The 24,949-nt window shown below is 40.5% G+C and overlaps 2 protein-coding genes across 3 annotated transcripts in view; one reads left to right on the top strand and one right to left on the bottom strand.

Moving 5' to 3' along the window:
* LOC133992170 (craniofacial development protein 2-like) overlaps positions 1 to 24,949 on the bottom strand; it is a 780,535-nt gene that overhangs the window by 12,666 nt on the left and 742,920 nt on the right. The gene's annotated exons all lie outside the window — the stretch shown is intronic.
* The window catches only part of ccdc85a (coiled-coil domain containing 85A), a 44,528-nt gene that overhangs the window by 548 nt on the left and 19,031 nt on the right, over positions 1 to 24,949 (top strand). The window contains exon 2 of one of the 2 annotated variants that reach the window (XR_009927025.1): positions 940 to 2,013. Coding sequence is in view for 1 of the 2 variants with exons in the window: in XM_062430716.1 (XP_062286700.1) it covers positions 940 to 2,002 (1,063 nt within the window). In the remaining variant the exon portion in view is untranslated. The remainder of the gene's footprint in view (positions 1 to 939; positions 2,014 to 24,949) is intronic. The other variant, XM_062430716.1, reaches the window with a different exon arrangement.

A 24,949-nucleotide genomic window follows, 5' to 3' on the forward strand; every position in this document is an offset into this window, starting at 1 on the left:
TACAGTGTCAAGAAACTGCAGATAGCCATTATTTTTATGAGGACAGCATGTCCATGTGGGCCCCACATGGGTTAAATGTGGGCTACGTTGATACTGAGTGGGCATGGGCTTGAACTGGGCACATTTTGCGGGTCCCACATGGTTTCACTAAAATGGGCCCCACATGTGAAGCCCATGTTGACTGACTGTATGAGCTCCATAAGGGATGTAAGTGGGCTAAGCAGGCAAATTGCATGGGCCCCGTATTGTTTCACAAACATGGGCCCCACATTTGAAGCTCATGTGGGCTGGCTAAATGGGCCCCATTTAAGGTCCATTCATATCCCACTTAGGCCCCATAAGGAGACTACATGGGTCTCACCCAGTTTGACCCCACCTGAAACCCAGTCAGAACCCACTTGAAGCCCATATGGGCAAACAGAGGTGGGACCACCATGGAAACTGTGGGCAAACCTACATGGGTAACATATTTGCAGCCCAAATTTAACACTTATGGGGCCCACACGGACATGCTGGCTGGTTTATTTTCTTAATTGAGTTTTCTTTTTACTATAAATTGTCAGAAAATAGTGAAAAATGTCCATCACACATTTTCAGAGCAGGAGACATTTTGGAATGTCTTTTTTTTGTCCAATCTAATAGTCCAAAATCCAAAGATGCTCAATTCAATCTGCATATTAGAGTAAACTGGGAACAGTGAATGTTCAGCAAGTCCAACTGAAACGATTCATCTCAGTTAATCATTTGAGTCAAGAATCCAATATTCTGTCGTTCAACTATTGATGAATTGATTCCAGCTCTTCAAGAAACCGCACACACTCACACACAGCTGCATGATGGGAATATTTGTCCCCTCAATCACCACAATGATGATTCACAACCAGCATGTGTGTGTTATCCCTCACTGTGCCTTTTTGTGTGTGTCCTAATGTAAACCAGGACGTGAACCAGAAACTGCAGGAGGACAACCAGGAGCTGCGGGACCTGTGCTGCTTCCTGGATGACGACCGGCAGAAGGGGAAGCGGGTGTCGAGAGAGTGGCAGCGTCTTGGCCGCTACAGCGCCGGCCTGATGAGGAAGGAGGTGGCCATCTATCTCCAGAAGCTGAAAGAGCTGGAGCAGCGGCAGGTGGAGGTCATCCGGGAGAACCTGGAGCTGAAGGAGGTGTGCCTCATGCTGGAGGAGGAGAGGGCTGCTGCTGTAGCTGGAGGAGGAGGGGGAGGGGGAGGTGGTATGGGCGGCTGCAGGAGCTCCATTGACAGTCAGAGCAGCCTCTCTCAGCTTGGAGGAGGCGTCCCAGCGCCCGGCCTACTGCGGGACGTCGGCGATGGAAGCAGCACCTCCAGCGCAGGTAGCACAGATAGCCCCGACAACCCTCACCACAAACCCCCTCCCCTTGGCTCCAACGCCAGCCCTGGATCTGGATTGAGATGTGTTTCCTCTGACCACCCCCACAAACCGGGAAACGTGTGTGAATCCACAGGCAGAAGGCACAGCTCCACCCCAGAGTACCACACCTTCCCGCAGTCTTGCCGCCCCCGCGGGGGGTCCCTCACCAACCTGGACCCTCGTGGCATCCGAGGACACAGCCCAGAGAAACACAGCAAGTCCCCCACCAGGATACCATGTGATTCCCATCCCAAACCCTGCAGCTCTGACCTACTAGCCCAAAAACAGCTATTCATTTCAGGGCAAGCATCACCAGGCTGTGGGAAGGGCACAGTCAAGTCCAGCCCAGAGCTGTGTCAGAGACCGGTTAACTTGGCTGGGGCAGGCTGTGGGAGTCCCGAGGCCAAGCATGCAGTGATGGGCACGCCTGAGCATTTGAGGAAAGGGCGGGTGATTGTGGGGAGTCCAGAGTCTATACGGCACCACCTCCACTATCATCACAGCCCCGGGATGGAGCATGGCAAGGGGAGGTATAGCAGTGTTTCTCCTGGCAGGGATGGGGGTCAGAGGAGGGCAACGGGAGAGGAGATGGCCCCCCAAAGTCTGTACAACGGTAGGCACAGGGTAACTCTCATGTTGTACTTCAATTCATAACTCATTCATGACCCATGAATACGAATAATATTTTATTTACACAACGTTACACCAAAATATGAGTTTATCTGGCTTAGAAAATGATGGATATGAGATGATTCTAGTTGGGGCAGTTGATTAAAGGTTTTCTTAATAAAAGAAGACCTATTATGCTGACATTATGGTGTTTTTCCATTGTTTTGGGGGTAGTCATGCTGAGCCATGACTCCATTACATTGCAGGGCAAAGTAAAGTTAGTAGTCTACCTGTTGGAGGTGTGCTGGTCATCTGCTCTTCATCGTACATCATCATCACTGTGGCTGTTTCTGCTTGTACTATTCCTCCCCACTCTGCATTATTTCTAACTGGCTCCAAATATCTACATACTGTATGTTGTTGTTTCAACTGTTTTTTAGTGCCGCTAATGACGCTCTGCTAATTCAGTGAGGAACATGTCTCCTGTTATTTAGTCATTTAAAAGCTTTTCATTTGAAGCAGTAAAGCAGTAAAAGTTGGGTTTGCGCCAGTGTTAACCTAACACAACTCACAAAATGTTGGACACAACAGAGGTCATGGATGTCGTTTAGATTGATTCATCTGCTGATGAAGATCTGGGAAATTGAATTAAGGGCTCCAGAAAAATGTAGATTGACCTTGACTTATCTACAATGGTCCTGAAAGATTTAAATGCTTTTTCACTGGAGGTCCTACACTTTTTTTTGCCCTGAAAATGTTAAAGGGAACCAATTATTATGCACATTTCTACGATTCCACTGGAGTAGTTCCAAAAACTACTGGCTCTTTATGAGGCTCTTAGTTCAGCCTCTGTCTATAACAGGCAGTCTTAGTGCCTCTCTCTTTAAGGCCCCCCTCTCTCTGATTGGCCAGCTTTCTGGCAACCTGCTGAGGGGCAGCCGTATCAAGCCTATTAAGTTACCGCTGATGCAAACCCAACATTTCTTGTGTTACTGCTTCAAATTAATAGCAACTAAATAATGGGAGACTTTTATTGTGAATAATTGAACAGGGAATGATACATGTTCCCCAGCAAAAACTGGTCAACACAACAACATATGTAGTTATTTGGAGCTCTTTGTTCAGCGGATCAGTTAGAAATAAACAGGGAGGAATATTACAAGCAGAAACAACCCTTCTAACAGGACAGCACACTTCTACCAGGTAAACTACTTATTTTACTTTGCCCTACTGTGTAATAGAAAAACAGCCACAGGATGCCAGCTCGACTCAGCGCAATGAACAATGGAACAACAATGGAAAAACACCATGATGTTAGCAGAGTGGAGCAGTGAATTTACATGCAATACATAGAGCAGATGACCATATAAAGACATCATGCTTATTTGGAAAAGCTATATATATGTATCTGTATATGACTTTTGTGCAAGTGTCACCAATTGCATAATCCATAAAGTCACAATGGCTACATTTATGAGAATTATGCATGGTTGACAATGTGATACTTTGGTCTGTCATTCACTGATCTGTAACCAGATGCCACTGAGGCCACAGCTATACTATTTTGCTGTAAGCTGTTTTTAAATAGCTGTGAAAATTCACATTCAGGGATGATCATTTTGATATATTTGACTATTCTTTATCCACATTTGCATATAATCTTAAAATCCTTTGCGTTTACTCTCCTTTTAGTAAATGCACATACAGTGAAGCTACACTCACACCTTCATCTATTCCAACTCCCTGGTTTGGAATCAGACTCTTGGTGCCGAGCTGCAGTCATGAGTGACCTTGGTTTTATAAAGGGAGGGAAACACAACGTCGGGCTAATCCACACAAAGTCTCAAGGTGTCAACTAAGCTTAGACCCAGTTTAGGAGTAAGATTTACAGTATTCACATATTCCCAAGTACACACAAACACACACAAGCAAAAGTTCACCTGGATTCATTGACTGTGGCAGTAGTGGAAAGTGAGTGTGAGAGATCTGTGTGTGTTTGTGAGCAAGGGGAACAAGGGTGATGCAACTCTCCAGGGTAACATCGGTGAGCTGGAGGTGTGTTAAAAGCAAAGGTGAAAATACAGAGAGTAGGTTACAGTCATCATGCAGGCAGGAAGCAACCTTGCAGTGTGTGTGTTTGGGTGTGTGTAAGTTGTCCACTCATTTTAATTAGTTCACATTTGACAGTTGATCAGAAATTCTGAAATATTCAGATTGTTTTTTCACCCATACACCCTTTAAAAAGCTCCAGCAAAAGACACATTTTATGTTATTTAAATACATTTTTTGTGGCTTTTGAGCCTGACTTCATTTTGCTGCCATTAAATATTCCAGAGCGCTCCCTCGTGGTGTTTGCACTATGGTTGTTTTTGTGTTTCTAAGCATTTACTTTGAGTGTGACGAGCATGACTGAATTAATGTGTTGTGTCCGGGGACGCAGTGGAGGGTAAAACCGCCTCAACTCACTTTACCCATGTTTTGAGCTTCGGAAAAAATCATTTAATTTAGTGCTGTGATCACACAGGATACTTGTTAGTATAAGCTGTTAGTATATCAGGTGTTGGGGTAAAACAGGCTCTGTGCATTGTTTTGTTCCTGCCTTCTTTTGTGATCATTGGCTGTTCATATTTAATACTTTTTGCAGTATGCAGAGCTGAGCGGGACTATTACACTGCAGAGCTCCAGAATCCTGCGTAAGGGAAATCCAGTGTGCATTCATTACACGGGTTCAACATACATTAACCATCTGCAGACTGAGGCATTGTGCATGCATATAGCAGGAGGATGTCGTCAAGGTTTTTCAGTAAATGTAATACTGTGATGTACAGATGGCTGACAAAAGGAAAAACTATAACTGGCTCTATTTTTGTGCAGGTGCACAGCAAGAATAGCAGCTGTTTGTTTGCAAACCGGCGTTTTACTGCAAATGAGTGGTATACTATAAGTGACTGACAGTTTATGTAGCAAATTAAGGATTAAACAGGCAAAATGTTTTCTTTCCAGACTGTCACTGTTGTAATTTTCTTATGTAGGACAGTCAAATCACATCCATTACATCTTCCAGACTGACTTCCTGGTTTAAACTTCTGTACTTATTAGAGATGTCCTAAGCTGATCCTCAGGATTGGTAGCAGGGTAGATCTGGGCATATCTAAAAGAATTAGTATTGGTTGAAGTAAAGGTAATTTAATCCAGATCACTTCATTTTACTGTGTTTTTTCCACATCAGCCTGAGAGTTTTGCAGCATTTTGTTTGAATATGAGAGTATAAATTATTTGAGCACATTGGGCAGAGCTGCTCTGAATTTTGACATCTTGGTTGGCAAAATACATAGATTCACATTTACTGGCACTGAGCAGAAATGTACAAAACATGAACCTAGCAACTTCACGTTCTTTAGCCAGTGCTTACTGTCACTTCCTCCTGTTAAAATGACAAACATCAACAGTGGCAGATCATCGGCTGCTGCTAATTCATCCTAATTCTGTGACTAACTTGATGGGTTTTGTGCTCTCTGCTGCTGGAGTGTGTACTCAACCAAATGTCATTTGTGGGGAAAGAAGCTCTACTCTGTTACACAGCTGTTCTGTTGCAAGTTGTTTCTGTTGTTCCAACGACTCCAGCAGTCATCTTCTCTCTAGAGGTTTGTGGAGTCAGTTTCTCCAGTCGAACAGTCATTCATATCATGTCAGAAATTAAAGTTGTATTTTTATTTAGGATCCTCCGTATTTGGATGAAATAGCTCAGATAGTGTCAGATTCATATTTGATCAACACTGTATATCTACATTGGACTCTGTACGAACAGATGTGCAATATAAAAGGACTTGCATCTGGATTGGGGCAAACAAAAAAACTTGATCTGGACATCCCTGGTCAACATGTTCCAAGATTGCCAGTAACTATGATGTGTACAGTGTTATCATAACATATCACATTTATGGCTGAAGCTAAAATGAAAGAAGAAAAAAACCCAAGTTGTAATGAACTTTTGGGGCCAGGATTGGCTTACAAACGAGTTGTAATATCATAAATCATGCTCTTAGGCCCACCTCCTAAAATCAGATTTTCAGTGAGCAGAGAAACTTTCAGCAAATGTATCTGAAAACAAACTCTACACATACAGATGTGGCCGAAATGATTGATACCCTTGCATGTTACTTAAAAATAATGCACCATTCGCCCTGAACAATGTTAGAATTAAATTATATTTTATTATCAATCCATGTCTGTGTTTGGTTTGCAGTGGAACAAAACAAAAAAGTTGTGAAAATAACTGAATTCATGCTTATTGTACAAAGACATTCTAAAATAGCCATGTCCCCTTTAGGAGCCGTGAGAAATAATTGATTTGTAGTGATACTTTATGGAGACCATTGTGTTTTAATTAGTATCACAGCTCATGCAGCCAATTTAAAATGAGAAAATGACTCACTCTGCTGTTTTGTACCACTGCGTGCATCACATTGAACATGGAAAACAAGGAAAACCAGAAAGTGGTCTGACGACAGTAGAAAAAGAGGTAATAGCCAAGCATGGTCAATATAAAGGATACAAGACCATTTCCAAAGAGCTTGATGTTCCTGTGAGCACTGTTGCCCATATATATTTCATGTTGTCCATGAAACTGTAGCCAACATCTCAGGATGTGGTCTCAAGAGGAAAACTGGCTCGAGATTGATCAGAAGAATTGCTCGAAATGGTCGAGAAAGAACCAAGGTAACTTCATTACAGACCCAAGCTAATCTTCAACTTCAAAGTACAATAGTTTCAAGTTCTGTCACTGTCTGAATGAAAATGCGCTCTAGAAGATTTAAGAAGACTCCAGGAAGACTTTCTAAGAGGGAGATACAAAAAAGTCAGACTGGATTTTGCCAAAGTGCATGTTGACCACAGTCTTGTGTTTTGGTAAATCACACCAACCCTACATTTACATAAGAAATAATGAAGCCTTCAAAGAAACGAAAACCATGCCTACTGTGAAACATGGAGGAGGCTCAGTAATGTTTTAGGGTTGATTATCTACCTCAGGCGCAGGGTGCTTGAACATTTGCAGGAAACAATGATATTAGAAGACAATCAAGGCATTTTGGAGTGAAACATACAGCCCAGTGACAGAAACCTATGTCTTAGTCACAGGTCATGGATCTTCTAACAGGGTGATGACCCCGACCATACATCAAAAAGCATTTGAGTGGATGAAAAGAAAACATTGGACTGTTCTGAAGTGGTCTGCTATGAGTCCTGATGTGAACATCTTTGGAAAGATGTGAAACTTGCAGTTGGGAGATGGCACCCATCAAACCTGAGAGAACTGGAGCAGTTTGCTAAAGAAGAGTGAACCAAACTACCAGTGGAGATGTGTAGAAGCCTGATTCAGAGTTACAGAAAGCACTTGACGATAGTTATTGCTGTGCTACAAAATATAAAGTTAAGGGCACCAACATTTTTGGCCATGCCATTTTCATTTGTTTTATTGTATTGAATAATATGTTACGTTGTAAATCATAGTTTTAGTTACATTCAATTTGAAATAAAGAATGATGGGTACCATATACCTCTGTCAGGTTCAACTTAATACAGAGAATATTTAGTTTTATATAGTACCAATATTTTGAACCACATCTGTACATCATTCTGCGCAGTGAAACTCAAACATCCAACCGAAAGAACAAGAAAAAAAACATATTTTTGAGTGGAGGGGTAATTAAAAGTTACACTGATAATCTAAATAATGATTAATGATTAATGATCGAAAACAATAAAAGTGAGTTGGGAGGAAATGTTGGAATTCAGGGATGACATTGGGTGAAAAACTGAATAGGACATCTTTAATTAGTTTGCAATATTTTGAACAAATTAACACTCTTTGCACCTTTTGAAATGTTTGTAACCAACACCTACATCTACATATGTAGGTTACAGTTGAGCCTGTATTTAACGCAGTGTCACAGACGGCACCATATCTGTATTTGATGCTGTTTGCTGTAACGTGAGCATGTACAGTATTGCTGTATTTTGGAAGTCCAGCAGCCGTAATGATTTCTATAGTGCTGAGTGGAAGCGCTCTGTATTACAGCTGAGGCCATGGGAAATAGCTTTGTACCTTACTGTAGGTGGACGCAGGATCCCTGACTCAGCTATTTCCAGGAAACAATAGCAGCTGAATGTACTGTACCGTAAACTGAGATGCTGCATTTACTTTTTATGCATCTTACTACCAGATGGACCTACTTTAAGTATGGGTTAAAGTGGAGTAAATCCCAGCTCTCCTCACTTTTCCTGCTTAATAGTGCTCAGATGGATTCTTGCAAGAAAACACTGTGCAGATAATTAAATTCATTTGACACCTTACTGACATGGAGCACAGTTTAAATTGTGTCATTCAGTCACTGGATGTCAAATGGAGCTGAAATATGTGGATGCAGAGGACAACATTAGCATCTTCTGGAACACTGTGGGTGGCAGAAACATGGAAGTTCATTTAATTTAATAAGATGTGTCATAACTTACCTCCAGTGAGTCCAAATGTAATGAGTTTCTATTGTTAAAAAATGAAGCAGAAATATCTAGAAAGAAAGAGTTGTTTGAACAAAGTAAAATATTTGATGATGTCACCTTTGACTCACTCTAAGAAGTTGTGATGGGCATTTTTACTGTACTGATATTGTGTTAGTCAAATGATTAATGAAGAAAAAAGCTATAATTATTAGCGGAGGCCCTAAATTTATGTCCATCTTTCAATTAAATTATTTAAAATACAAAGCTCTATTGCTAAGTGTAACATGTCTCATTTCATCCACTCCTCTGGTGTCACAGTGAAACCTTCCCCGTTGGAGGTCTTTTGAAATAGACATACTCACATGTAAAAACCCCATTAATGTATCCATCATAGGGCTGGGTATCATATAAAAAATGATGATACCAATACCGATCCAAGTACCCTTAAAGTGATACTGATACCAATTGAGTACTTCAATAGATACCCATTCCACATTTAGTGTACTTGCTTTTATCCAGTGTAACAGGTGTGTAGTGTAGACACACTTTAGAGCATTTAGGTGGCATCTTTGCTGCTGAACTGCTAAGCGAGATAACTCAAATTCATCACGACTTCACCACCACAGACAGGTTATAGCTAAATCGAAGAACACTTGCGTTGATTGGCTGTGAACAAGTCCATACAAATAGTCATGTTTTCTAGCTCTGGGTGCAAAAAGGACCAATTGCAGGTATCGTTTGACCGGAGACGTTTCGTACTACTTGGTATCGATTTATTTCAGTTGATACCTTAAAGGTTTCGAGTACCGATACCCAACCCTAGTCCGTCAGTAAGGTATTATCTTTCTCCAGCAGAAATATAGCTGGGAAATCAGGTTTCTCTAGCCTTTTGGGAAACAGGGCAGGGGGCACCCTGCCCTGTTTCCCAAAAGCATCTTAAGGTTTAGATGATCATAGGCCATGTAGTTAGAAAGGGACTAAGATCATCTCAGCCTTAAGATGCTCTAATAAAGAATGCTGTTGTTGCTGTTTAGTATTCCAGAATACAGTAACACAGGTCTGAAGATGGACAAACTTTTACTGAAACATGTTTGTAAAGACGAGTGTACATGCTCAGGGGTTGTTGCAGAGGACTTATGAGGGAATCTGCAGCTGCACTAAAACATCTGGACTAGCAAGCGTCACCACAGGAGATGTGTCGAGGAACAGAGAGAGTTGAATTTAACCAGATATGATCAGACATCACTGAGCTGCTGGAAGAAACATTTTACTTATAATCTGACATGCAGCATGCAGTGATCTCAGCTGGCCGGGGGGCTTTTAAGCTAGGCATTAATGGAGGCTAATACATTATATAGTTAATCGCTGTTACCTGCATTTGGGGCTGTTTGCTGTTTTGTTCTAGTGCCAGTGGCTGCACCTGCATGTGTTTATTATGTATAGGTTCACTACATAGCAAAAAACAGGCTACTGTATTTAGCTTTATCATCCATATATCTATGTATATACATATATATATATATATATGTATATACAGTATATGTGTGTGTGTGTGTGTGTGTTTGTGTGTATATATGTATATGTATATGTATATGTATATGTATATGTATATATATATATATATATATATATATATATATATATATATATATATATATTTATATATTTGTATAAAACTATATACACCTTATACTAGTCTATATTTGGGTCAATGACATTTTTTGTGTCCATGTGGTTTAGTAATTTAAAGGGGTTAAAATTAGAAAATAAACGTATGAATAACTTGCTCACATTCCTTTTTTTGTGGACCCAGCATAACATTTCTGCTTTAATTCCATTTTGAGAGAATATATTAGAGAATTATGACAAAAATCTCTAAGTGGTGTAACCATAAAAACTTATTTTCAATTCTCAATAAAAACATCATATCAAGTAGTTTGGCATGATTTTACATTATAACTTTTATATTAAATAATACAATTGTTCTAAATATTAAATTTAATCTGGGGAATCATGTCAATCAGGAACCATTTACGTTTAAAAAAAAAAAATTAAGTAATTATTTGTATAAGTACACTTGAATACAGGTGGATAAAATGTTGAATATTTATCATTATTTTGTGGTTACACCATTTGACATTTTCAGGAGCATTCAGTCTTACTTTTGGTTATAAAAAATGACATAAAACCAACAAAAATACTAAATGTACATTTTAACAAACCTGATGCTGCTTTTAAAACTTGCTGCTTTTTTTAAGATATTTTTGCATTGCTCATCTTTCCAATCCTTATTTGTTACTGACCCCTGGACACAAGCTCACACAGTCTTTCTTGTGAGTTGGTGCCTATCCTCAGGTGTGGAGACCAGATGTAATGATTGAAAACGCGATGATGGGTGGAATGGGGTGGCCCTGTTGGCTAATCAGGCACATGAGTGGCTGGCTGAGGCTCTGATTGTATATAAACTGATTTTGTATTTAGCATTGCTGGTCAGATGAAACAACCAATTTAACAATGTCACCTTGGGTTCTTGGAGCTTGTGACGACAAGCATTTTTACGACGTTGTGACATTTTGATAAATGAAACGATTAATCCGTTAATCAAAAAATGAATTGCGAGATGAATCGATGATGAAAACAATCATTAGTCACCACTCTCTTCTTTTACTCCTTTTAATCTGCTCTGTAAATTGCAGAATTCTCTCTTTCTCTGCAGCCGGTAGCTTCCCCCCCTTTGCTCCCTGATCCCAGCCTCATCTTCTGCCTCGCCTTCATCTGTCTCCTCCACCTCTCATTTATTTCATTTCCATTTGCTTCCTGCTAACATCTGTCTGCTCTGCGCTTCTTGTCCACACCGGCAGCATCTAACACCTTTTTTTTTTTTTATTGCGGCTCACCACCTCGTGTTGCCGCCCTGCTCACAGCCAGGGTAAATCTTCATTAAGCCTCGTCCATCAAGGACCAGCACCTTTACAAATTGAGGTCATTAACTTCAATGGGCTCTCTGCACTGCAGCCTTAGTGCACTAAATAATTGAAAAGGCCCTTTGTGATTTTTCCCTTTTTATGTGTGGACTGGTATCAGTACATTCTGTTTCCATATATGTGGGTTTGGCTGGACTTGATTTTAACTTCGAGCTTTCATGAGACACTTTTGTATTATGAGATATTATACATGTATACATACAGTATACCACACTGCAGAATGACAGGTCTGAAGGTCTCCTGTTCAGTGCTGTGGCTGCTGTGTTTTCATGCCAGTTGGGAGCCATCACACAGTCAAGTACCATCATCAGCAAATGAAGGATGGACCTCCAGAACACAACAGGGCTGTGGTGTGATTTTGCTGTAGTGGTGACACAGTGGTGGACTATTTGCAGGATAATTTATAAAACTAATCTGATTAATATGTAAAATGTCTGCATTGTGGAAATTTAGTTATTAAGAACTGCAGGAAAGCTTTATTTTCAGTCTAAGCGTTGTGTAGGCCACAGTGTATATGTCTGGAGTCTTGACATTGTAAGTATTTTAGGTGGTTGTTAAATTATACACTCACTATATACACTTTTACAATTCAGAACAACAGCTCCGCCATAAAAACTACTTTTATGATGCTAATACATTCTCAGTTTTTGTTTTCATTGTCAGAAAGGTAATAATTCTACTTTATGTTTAGTCATAGTAGGTGCTGGTGGTGTACTTGAGCACATAATATTAAAAAGTGATGTTAAAGGAGTGAATAAAATATTATTTCAATATAACCTCAGTTTATAGCACTAAAGTTAAAGAAGCATTTAATTTCCATAAAGATTTGGGACAGATTAAAAAAGAAGCCGTCAAGTAGGCCGAGATACTTTTTCACGTCTACACAGGATGAGTTCAGGTACAGTGCTGAGTGTAGGTCAGCTTCATTTTGATGGCCAACACAAAATGATTGTATCACGCACATAAAACAGAAGAAAATAGATTTGAAGCGTAAAAATATGCTTTGGATCATGTTTATGCACATATAGACCATGTGATATGATCAGTTATGTGGACTGTGACAGATATATTGATTAAAGTAGAGGTGTATCTGTTCAGTCAGAAGCTAGTGAGACTGACGATTAAAAAATATGGCAGTCGATTAGTGACTGAGTGGCTTTGGCTCAGGAGGTAGAGAGGTCGTCCACCAGTCGGAAGATCGACAGTTCGGCAGTTCGATTCCTGGCTCCTCCAGTCCACATGTCGATGTGTCCTTGGGCAAGATACTGAACCCCAAATTGCTCCCAATGGCTGCATCAAGGGTTGCATGTATAGAGCTGTTTCCACTGTAGGAACTTCAGGGTCATTTTTGCGGGGCCCTGACTGTTGGCGAGTGTCTCCATAGCAGGAACCGCCCCTGAAGGACAATCTCCTGGAACATTTATGGGGGAAAAACGAGTCCCTGCCTTGGGGTACTTTGTGTGGCCCCGAAAAATTCCTGGGTGGGGCTTGAGGTTGACTTGGTGCTGATTGGGTATACCCAAAGCGAGATGTGCTTTTGGAGCATCGCCTAAGTGATGTTATGGTCAAAACTGTCACACAATGGTTACGCAACGATCGAAACTGTTGCAGAATGATTATGTCGTGAAGGTCCTACTCTGCAATGGAGACACAAAGGCTGAGAGGACCGAGTGAGAAGACGATCCTGTAAAGTTACCGCCTCCTAAATTTTACCCGGGACTTCCTTAATGGAAATGGGACTCGTGTGGGAATGTTAATCTCCCTCCTGATGAGCAGGTTGGCACCCTGCATGGTAGCCCCTGCCATCAGTGTATGAATGTGTTTGAATGGGTGAATGTGACATGTAGTGTAAAAGCGCTTTGAGTGGTCAAAAAGACTAGAAAGCGCTATATAAGTACAGTCCATTTACCATTTAATCCCTACAATAAGTCAAACTCCAAAAACACTACATCCTACATTTCCCATAATACAAGTGATAGTGTGTCCTGTACACCTTTCAAACTCCACAACTCCAGTTAGTAACACCGACTTTTTGTTATAAATTTGTAGGCTGTAAGCCTCAAGCTGAGATGACATCACTATGTCATCATTAGGGATCATTAGCTCCTCTAGAGCCACAGAAGATAATGTACAAAGGTCTCCATAGGCTGAGCACATGACTAGTAAAGGGATTGTGTCTTTTGCAGCAGCATTCATTCAGATGCATAACTTTTTCTTTTTTTTTTTACTATTAGTTTTTCTCCCCTTTGTGGTGAAGCTGCTCTCTTGAGCCCAGCTGGTGTTGCTGCCAGCCCTGGGTGCATATGTGCTGAATCAGACGGGAGGAATTAGTTTGCAAAACTCATTAAGCTCTGCACACAGCCAGAACCCCAAAGCAGGCTCAAGTACAAATGACTGCTGATTTGGGATAAAGTCTTTGTTCTCGCAGACAAGGAGAAGAAAAGATTCTGTGCACTTCATTTTGGAGCCTATCACCTCTCCTGATTGAAGCGTGCAGAGCAGAGATAAAGACATGCGCAGACAGCACATTACTTATGCATACGAGCTAGGGCTAGACGCGATATGGATTTTGGCCTCCCACGATTATAAAAACGTAATAATCGATTTAAAACGATTATTGTTCCGCCCGGCGAGGCGCACCTGTGACTTAAATCCAACGCCCCCGTCTTTTCCAGTAAGTTCTGCGTCCCGCCCCTTATGTTAGACCCGCTGGAGGAACGGTGTGTTTCTGCGCAGATCTGGGGAGATGTAAAATGACAGAAAGGCAGCCTTTGGTTGACAAGAAGAAAGGTAGGACTGGGACATCTTCAGTGGTCTGGAAACATTTTGGCTTTGAGTTGTCGGACGTAGAACAGAAAGAAATAGTGTGCAAACCAGTGCTCTCAAGTTTCATGTATTTGTTATTAGTTTGCATTTCAGTATAAGGACGCTGCGCTCTCACACGTGCACGCACGTTCGCTCCAGATTCTGGGAGATTGGATCTCATATGCGGGCGTCAGGGAGTCGCTATCAATATGCGGGATAGTTGGGATGGATGTATGCATTACATTCTGTATATAATAGATTCATGGGTGGGATCTATCACTTGTCAGCGTGAGAAACGATAGGTCGTAGCCAGGATTTTTCAAATACTGAGGTCAAAAAGAAGACCACAACTTAAATATCAGTTTAATGTAATCCATGATGTATTTATAACGCTTTCTTGCTGTGCATTTCTCAGTCATGGTCACTCTTTTGGGCCAGTTCTTTCTTATAACTTCCAATTTTGCAACTTAAATTACAAATCTATGAATAATCGTGTTTTATAATCGCGATTTCAATATCGATCAAAATAATCGTGATTATGATTTTTGCCATGATAGTCCAGCGCTAATACGAGCTTATGTAAACATAAATGCACACACATACTTCGGAAATGCACACAAGCATACATGCACATGAGAACACATCACGCATGGTCACATAACCACACTCACATGTTCAGGCTAATATAGATGCACTCTTTTGCTGGAGTACTCATTAACAGCATGCACACACACTTAAGACACACGCACACATGCTCACATCGGTTCCTCGGGGGGAAGAGCACTGTACCAATGGTCCAGTGTGCTCATTAGATGGGTGAGGATGTGATGGGTTGTGACTTGTCTCTGACTGCTCCTCTCGTGCCAGGCGAGTTCAGCCTGGGAAGTGACTTGACTCTGACTGCTGCTGTTAGGCTCATTTCAGTATCATCACTTCTCTGTCACCGCTGTGAGATGATGATCACACGTCTTTAAAGAGTGAGCAGCTGTTTTGAGGCTTCTCAGTGTGAGGATATTGAGTAAAAGTGAGGTGTTACCTACATTTATATCCAGTTCAGTTAAACTGTATATAATATTTGAAATTGAGTTTTCTTGGATGCTAATTTACCAGATTGACATGTTGTGGGTAAAAAAAAAAACCATAGACATATAGATGTTGTCACTATGACATCACCCATTGGTGTGGGGACTGCCGTTTTGAAGCCTTGAGGTGCTAGCTTGGTTAACACAGTGCATTTACAGTCTGTGGTTAACTGTGATAATGCTAATGCTAATTTTGAAAAAATGAAAACAGGACTAAAACCATTAAAAGTAAATGTACTTACCAGAAAGAGTGTCTTTTTGTGTCCAACTAAAATGTTGCAATTAAAAACTAACTGTAGAATGTTAAAAAAATATGTGGCGTCGTCACTGTGACGTCACCCATCGGTTTGTGGATTGCAGTTTTGAAGCCTTGAGTTTAGCGATTTGAAAGTTGCCATATTTGATTTGTGGTTGCATTCACAGTCTGTGGTTTACTTGTGATAATGTTAATGATAATTTTTGCTAGTGAAACCATTAAAACTAAATGTGCTTACTTGATTCCTTGTAGTGTCTTTTAGTAAAACTAAACGCAGACTTTTTTATATTGCCAAAATGTAAAATGAAAAACACTGTGAAATAGTGACAGCTTTGCTTATATTCTGTGTATCAGGGGTTACACATGTAATATCTATGATTATACATAACATATGCATGTTATATCATCAACGTTGATGCTGTGGTAGCGACTTGTAGCACCTCGCTAAAGCATATACTGGTTTATCTTTATTCATATTTTACTCTAAATGGGACCATAATTTACTTAATGAACATCATGCTGTATTGAAAAAGACATGAATATATTAACAGGATAATTTTCCCATAGACCATACAATTGGACTGCAACTAGTAGAGTCGCACCCTGCTGGCAATTGCAGAGAATGCAGGCACTTTCACTTTCCAGACTCAGAGCTACCCGCTTGGAAATGACATGTGTTTTTCTCTGAGTCATAACTCAGTTCAGCTGGAGTGCACAGGGGTCACACAAATGCTACTGGAGTCAGCACAATTTACTCTTTCCACTCTTTTCACTCTTTGTGAACACACAACAAACTAAACCTGCATAGAATTAGTGTTTAGCCTGGATTTGGTACACATTGACTAACTGTTTCCATGGTGACATTACACTTCCTGTTTGCAGTCACTCCAAGCATTATGTCACTTTGTCCCGAATTCAAGGAAACATCCCGAAAATCATTTGGGAAATTCTTCTTAAATTACAGACTTGTAAAACAGAGAATTACAAATAGTTCTTATATGCTTGAAACACTGATATTTTTAGCTAAGACATGCAATGCCTGTGTAAAAACCATTAGATAAAGTCGGTGAAACCAGACCAGAAACAACCACCGAATGTTTTTAGTATCTTACTGGAAATGAGTTCTGCATCTGTAACATCTGTAATATATTGAAGCACAACCTCAGTTCTATAAACAGCCATAATGCTTTTATAACAAGCAGGGAGGGTCATCAGTATTCTGTTGGGTTCTGCTGTCTAACCCCTCAGTCTGCCAGTCAGTGAGCTCTGATGTGTAAATGGACAGAATCATTCTCCATTCACGGTTTCCTATTAGCATGGAAGATTTGACACAGAACATGCCCTCGCGCCCGTTCAGGTTGTGTGATTTCTCTCTCTCTCTCTCTCTCTCTCTCTCTCTCTCTCTCTCTCTCTCTCTCTCTCTCTCTCTCTCTCTCTCTCTCTCTCTCTCTCTCTCTCTCTCTCTCATACAGCTGAAGGGCTCCATGTAACAAGCTTGCACTGCTCAGATAAGCCCATTTAGGCAGTACTGTTCTAATTGAATTTGTCTGCCCCAGACTGAAATGACTGATTTGTGTGTGTGTGTGTGTGTGTGTGTGTGTGTGTGTGTGTGTGTGTGTGTGTGTGTGTGTGTGTGTGTGTGTGTGTGTGTGTGTGTGTGTGTGTGTGTGTGTGTGTGCATAATGTGAACTTCAGCTGCTTTGGTGTCAAACTGGAATGTAATTTGTGCCCTCCAGAGATTGAGGGAGGGCTGAAGCTGGCTGGCTCTGTCTACCGGCTGACATTTTCCATCCACCACATCTATCGTGCGCTCACTCATCCTTCCTCCTCTTGTCATTTCCTTTTCTATAAATCATCTCCCTTCCAAAGGTCTCTACATGAAGGCCCATCTTCTCTCTTAGTGCCTTTTTCCATCACTTTGGCAATTCAGTTTTTAATTGAACAGTCCCAATTCTAACAGTTTAACTGTAATGAATATAGTGTTTATATCTATATGTAGGACGTTGACGTTGAATTTATACACTGATAAAAATTTAAACTGGATCAAAGTGGTTTATTTTAGCCCAAAAAAGAAAAAAAGCATATACTATACAATATTTTACATCAGTGGCCCGAGTGCCGCTCTGTGCAGCCCAAGAGCTCTCTGAGTGTCTCTCTAGTTAGCTCAAGCACCTCTCTGATCTGACCTCAGGGCAGTAAAGAACCGTAATCCTGCACACAGAAGAGGCTCCAAAGTCAGCAGTGTATTATGTACTTCTACACTTTGCAACACATTCACACTCAATAGCCATGATAAATCCTGTCTTTGAGAAGCTTTATAATGTTCTACAGCTGAATACTTTGTGTAAGACCAAACCTAGCATTAGTGTAAGTTAGAATAGCAATGGGTTAGACTATTTTTTAAATATTTCATTGACTAAATGATTAATAGAGAAATAATCACAATATTAATATTAATAATGACATTAGTTGTTAGCTACAGCCCTAGTTCAGATGTATTAAAGAACCTACACTTTGACCTATAAAACAGGTTGTACAAATTAGTTGCAACATAGATTTAAGATAAAATTCAAGTCATTACCTGCTAACTGTTTTCATGGTAGAAGTGGAGAAGACTAATGGTAGAAGAACCAGAGGAAAGGGTTCTTCAGTATTTACTATTTACTGATAGTCATTGTCTGATATGGATTACATCCCTTTACATTTATGATGTCACTGACATACACACTCTTCATTGTGTACATTGTGTATTACACCTGGCATGGGAACTGTCATTAGCACCAACTGGTTGGTTGTGACAGAAACTTGTAACTGATTTGTGATGGAAGTTTTTCAGAAGTTCAGGTGGTTGTTATTCACTAAATCAGTAAAGGCACACTGGAGCTCTCAACGCAAGAATAATTTAATCGGATAGATTCTATATAGACATATAGATGGGACCTCAAGAGAACAATAGCAAAACATCGGGCCTGTAATCGTCATAACATCAATATAGCTCGATTTTTATAAAAAGGCCACACAACTTTTTCATGTCATTTACTGTACATTAAGGTGTGACACACACCATCATCCTCACCTTAGTAAAAAAGAGTCTGTTAGAAGTCTCAAACAGAAGTGACTGAAATAATCATTCAAATCACTGAATTATTAATGAGACATTAGCTGTTAGCTGCTTCCCATGTGGAAGCTTTACATCTTCTTTTTTAATTAAACAGTCTAATGTACAGTAGCTTCTAACATCGGTCAGTTCCAAAAAACCTCTATGATACGCTGAATGAAGCATCACTTCTGCAACAATGTTTTGATCATGAAATAACTTAATTATGGTGAAGAAATTAACAAGTTTAGTATGAAACTAGTGTTGGCTTTACACTCAAACCTAAGATTAAGCCTTCATTTTGCTGGTGCAACAGGCTGCAGGTTCTCCTAAATTTAACACTAAATCCACCTTTTTGTCACTCTATTATTCTATCAATTAATCCCAGTCCTAGTCCCAACATCCATCCCCGACATATTGCACAGAAATCGTCCATAAGAGTTTGGGTGTAGAGTTTTTGAAGAAGATTGAGAGATTTAGGGCATGCAGCAGAATAGCAGTACTAAGCTTGTATTTTACAGTATTGGGTTAGCCTCAGTCAGGAGACAAAGTAGGGTCACCAAAAGGTACTGGTTTATAGGAATGCTGGTTATTGCATTACATCATTGACTATCTAAAAATCCAGCAAATGGCTTAGAGGATTTGTAGCTCTTACATCACACCCGGACAGTATCAGTTTGACAGCTGATTTAGGAAATGAGAAAGGCCCCTTTTGTCATCATTCATCTGCTAATGGAGCCAGAGTTAAACAGGCTCAATTCTCTTCAATGGTCTCCTCTACTGAGGGTAAAGTCCCATAGAAATAAACTGGCTCTATTCACATTTGCATGTTTTCACTGATGTTAGCGCCGCACCGGCTTGAGTGGACACACACTTTGTGCACAGTTTCAAAATGACCTTCCTCAATTAAATCCTGGGTGTGTGTGTGTGTGTGTGTGTGTGTGTGTGTGTGTGTGTGTGTGTGTGTGTGTGTGTGTGTGTGTGTGTGTGTGTGTGTTTGTGGAAAGAAAGTGTGTGTGGCACATGTGGGAGCTGAGAGCATGCATTCTCAGTGTGCTGCTGTTTGTTTACATGGGTCAGGTATGGTGTTCACTGCAACAAATGGCCTGCATGCATGTTTGTGTGTGTGTGTGTTTATATGACAATGCTTTTGTGTGTTTCAATTTGTTTGTGTGTGTGTGTGTGTGTGTGTGTGTGTGTGTGTGTGTGTGTGTGTGTGTGTGTGTGTGTGTGTGTGTGTGTGTGTGTGTGTGTGTGTGTGTGTGTGTGTGTGTTACTGTACATCAGTGCCCTCAGAGCAAGTGAAAACACAGCAGTTTTTGTTGGGCTCAGCTGTCCTGAGCTCACATTACTGTGCATAGGCAGAAAGTATCTTTATGGTGAACTCAGAGCACACACACACACACACACACACACACACACACACACACACACACACACACACACACACACACACACACACACACACACACACACAGGTTTGTTTAAGTCTCCTTTGGGGTATTTACATTGACTTACATTCAACCCTAAATATCACCACTACTTGCCTAACTTTAACCTAACCTTAACTCTAACCAATGACCCAAAAATCAGCTTTTTACCAATTGGTGACCCAGACTTGTGTCTCAAATCTGTCCCCAGTTAACTGGTCTTAAGTCTGGTTTGTGTCCCTGAAAGCGATTTAAGTCTCCCCCAACACAAACACACACACTCCCTGGACACACAGATACATGCGCGCACACACGTGCATACACAGTCAGTCATCTAGTTTCTGTCTAGGGAGCACATTATGCATTACGCTGCTGCTGCTGCTATTAATAAACATAAGCACAAACACCTCTGGATACCTGCAGCTTTTGGGCTGTCATTGAAATAAACCTGAGCACAAACAAACTTGCAGATGCTTTGACTGTTTGAACCACGTAAGCAGATTTTGTTTTACTTTTTCTGGTACTTTAAATGTTACGTGTAGCATTTTTCACATCTCTAAGTGATTTCCATATTAAATCATAGATATTAGTGTTATTACAGAGAGACAGTTGGACAGCCTGTCCAAGTTCTACATCTCTCTGAATGACTTTACTGTATAAAACTGGGAGAGGGCACCGCTCTTCCAATGCAAACTGACCCTTTAAGCTTTATGGGTCAGTTCACTCAAATCAATACTTTCTCAGCATAAGAGGGATTTATAGTTGCGTTTGAAAGGTTACAGCAGAGCTTTAGAACCTACTCATGTACCCGCTGTAGCTACACCACAGCTGACCTCCTTAAAAAACATGTCAGGGCTACAGAGAGTCCATGTGGCAAATGTGACAAGGTAATATTTCCCATCATTGGTGCATATTATAAAGTAAATGAAAGCATCATGTGACACGAATACTATTTTGTAAGTAGTGAAAGGAGAAGCTGAACTATGAATCAAACCCGTCCAGCAGGCAGGTATCTCTAGTGGTATCTACCCATACAGATAGTTAGAGTCATATTTGTTCCATTCAGTGAAAATGAAGTGAACTCTGTGTTCCTGATAGTACAGCAGCAGTCTCTTTCCAGAAACAGTGTCCTAGTTTCTCTACATCAGTGGTTACCAAACTTTTTTAAATTGCAGCACCCTTTCTTAGAGGTTTTTTTTTTTTCATGGCAATCCCCCATACTCAGCCTACCCACACAACACATACAGGATCAAAGATTTCAGCTAAAAATGATACCATGGCTATCTGTTGTAAGACTTTTTAACTTACAAACACAACTGATGTGAGACTGACAACTGAACAAAATTGTGGCACCTTTGGTCCATGTTCAAAATAACTCAGGGAACCTCATCACTCATTTTGATAACCACTGCCTGAAATAATCCACAAACCTTGCCAGATTCTGCATTTACTGGAGTCAGAATACTGAATTACATTTCTGAAAAGAGCATCTGTCTATTTGTGTGTGTGTAAGAAGGGTTGATCAATGGCAATATTTAACCTCCACGGCTGGTTTAGACATCCTCTACATGAAAATGTTGATTTGTCAAGAGTGGACTGAATACCACCTAACATATGTCACAGTATGCAGTGGAAGTATGCTGCTGCTTTTTTATCTTAGAGATGTTAATACAGGATAACATGTTCAGGTGTGCTTTGTTTCACGTGTTCTGTCTGAATATCACAGTGCCACTGGATCTGCGAAAATGCCAAGCAACATTCCTGTAACAAGACGCTCCATATTTCTTTCTCATTAGTGTCTATCCTTGCCAAGACGCGGACACTGAGGCACTATTTTTTTCTTTTCACCACAGTCTTGCACAACAGCCTTTGTCTCTCAAACAGGGATTCTGTTGTTTATAACCTCAGGGGTTTTCCTTAATGTTTAACGACGTGTAGACATGTAGTGTATTTATAATTGAGAGGAACATGGTTTCAAAATAATGAAAACACAAGCTGCATACAAACTAGTTCCATACTAGTTCAGGCTCACTGGTCCTTGAAATAAATTTCCGTGAAATAAATAATAATAATTACCAGTATAATGACTCTGGGGGGTGACCTTCCACCCATGATGCATTCCTGTTTTTGTGGTCAAGAGCTATCTGTATGATGATGCCCTCGTCAATAAGGCTTTAGCTCTCAATAATCAAATAATCCTAATTCGCCGGCAGTGAGAGATTTCTTTAAGTGCCTCTGAGACATATTCCTCTGCCATCATAAAACGATTGCTCTAAATCATGCTGTAATGAAAGACATTGGCTTTGTCCCCTAGAAAATGATGGCAGACACAAACCACTGGATAAAGATAAGAACGTATCTATGAATGTTGCAGATGTGGCTGTACATAAAACAACATTGCTGTCATATTCAGAGGCTGGATCCTCTGAAGTATCTAGACTAAACATGATAAGTCTCTTTTTCCCTTTGTTGACTGATTACAAGTTGATGAGCATCATTTAAACACACCATTAGTTTTGGTCTTTTTGACCCTTAAACGCTTCATTTATGGCTCAAGGACAATTTAGTGGAGACGATAGCGGTCGCCCAAACTGCCTTCACCATTCTGACCCACAGCAGAAATGTAATGGACCAAAATAGTTTGCGCGTCGGTTCAACGAGAAGAAATCGACAGTGTGTGTATTTATAAATACGTGATGATGATGCACATGATGATAAATCACACATGAATCAATATATTGAGTCATTTGGTTTATTTCTCCAGCCAACATAGCGAGTGAGCAGAGACGGACTGGCCATCTGGCATACCGGGCATTTTTCCCGGTGGGCCAACGTGCTATTTGGGCCGACAGTCCCAACACTTTAAAAAAAAAAGTATATTAGTCTGACCGGCCCATAAAACAAGTAGATCAGCGGCGCGATTGAGACTGGGCTGGCCCAATCACATTGTTAAACACGTTCGCTTTGGTCCTACCTGCGTAAAAAAAAGTTATTTTTAAAATTATTTCTTTAAATCTTTAACTCACTTGCTTTTATTTTGAAAGCTGATGTTGTTCTTCATGTTGTTTTCCCCTCAGTCTCTAGTTTTCATTTCATCTCAGCACAGCTATGAAGAAAATTCATAAAACCCCAGCATGTACACAAAATGTTCACTCAAGTTGAAACATTTGTATCCTATCACGCAGCAATTTTTAACACACAGTAACAGATCACATGGTATATTTAACATAATAAACACTTTCATAGCACGAAATCTATCAGTACAACAGGAGTCATCTCATACGTGCTACCCTGCTGCTCTCATATTCTTCTTTTAACACTATTTCCATTTAAAAGTGAAGTTCTGTTGGCTTCAAGTTTGCAGTTTTTTGAACCCAGTTAAGTTACAATCAATGAAACTGCATCTTCCTGCAGATGTTTCAAATCAAACGCAAATTGGAGCCCCGCAGTGTGCAAGCTGCTTATTCTGTTCAAATCAAAAAACCTTCAATTTCTACCTCTAGAAGGCACACGCAGCAGACTGGTGGGAATCTCAGTGCAAGTGTCCTCAGGGAAGCTGGAAACAACCTCAGACACTACCCCGATGAAGGGAAGATTACAGATACTGTAGCCAAACACTTTCTAGCTTTCTAACTATATCCATTCTCTTCCTTTCTTTATCCATTCCTATCTGGTCTCAATTTGTTGATTTCATAGTTCATAAAATCTGCTGCTGTAATGATGACATTTCCCCACGGGCATCATTAAACTTACATCTGATATGATCTCATCTCCACCATGTATGTGTATGTTCCCTCATCCAGTAGTGGTCTGTTAGGACGAAGGTCCAGCAGGGCAGAACGAAGGGAGAGTTCACTGGCTCTTATCCCAGTTTGGATGCCATGTGAGGGGGGTGGGGGGTGGGGGGTTTAGGAACAGACGCTTCTGACCCTCAATGCCAGCTAAGCCCCCACAATCTGTTCTCCCAGTTAGTGACAACTGTCTGAATGTGTGTTTGATAAAATGTGTGAGTGTGTCAATATGGTAGTGAATGTGTATGTGTGTAGCTTCCTTGCTATACACCAACAGAGAGAGAATATGTCATCCAACTCCAGCACCAAGACTTTTGGATTGGTTCTAGAGGACTGTGGGACGACTAACAATGTGTGACGCAAGTTGACAGGCTGACGCAGGCTGTGTGGGTGTTTGTGTGTGTGAGTGTGTGTGTGTGTGTGTGTGTGTGTGTGTGTGTGTTTGAAGAACAGTGAGTATTTACCTTGGTGATGTGTCATAACGGTTATGTGCCAAAATGAAGGTCACTGCGTCTTTCAGGATCACTGTGAGTAACTCTGAGTAAAACACGCACATCTCTCTCTACTCTCTCCCCAGTCTATCTCAATGCTCTTTTCTCTCTCCTTTTCTCTTTTTGTCAGTCTTCATCTGCTTGCCCTGTTTGCTCACTCCATGGTGCTCTTTTTAAATATCTCAACTAACAGATACATTCTTCATTTCTTAAAAAGCGTTGGTTTTGATTTAAGATTTTGTTCATGGAGGCGTACAAAGATAAATGAGACACAGACGAAAAGAAAGCGTGTATGGAATTTCAGAACTGCCGATATTAAAAGCAAATAATTTAGTCAAATTTATTTTGTATTTATTATTTTGGTGCAGATGGTGTTTAACAAGATTTCTAATCATTTTTGTGAGCCCTGTGACCTTTTTTTCCAGTACCACCATCAGGCTAAAATGATCCCCTGATTAACATTGCCTAGTTTATGACAAGGTATCTGTAAAACTAATTGCTGAATTTTCTTGAA

Source organism: Scomber scombrus, chromosome 12 (assembly GCF_963691925.1).
Source record: "Scomber scombrus chromosome 12, fScoSco1.1, whole genome shotgun sequence".
Classification (NCBI taxonomy): Eukaryota; Metazoa; Chordata; class Actinopteri; order Scombriformes; family Scombridae; genus Scomber; species Scomber scombrus.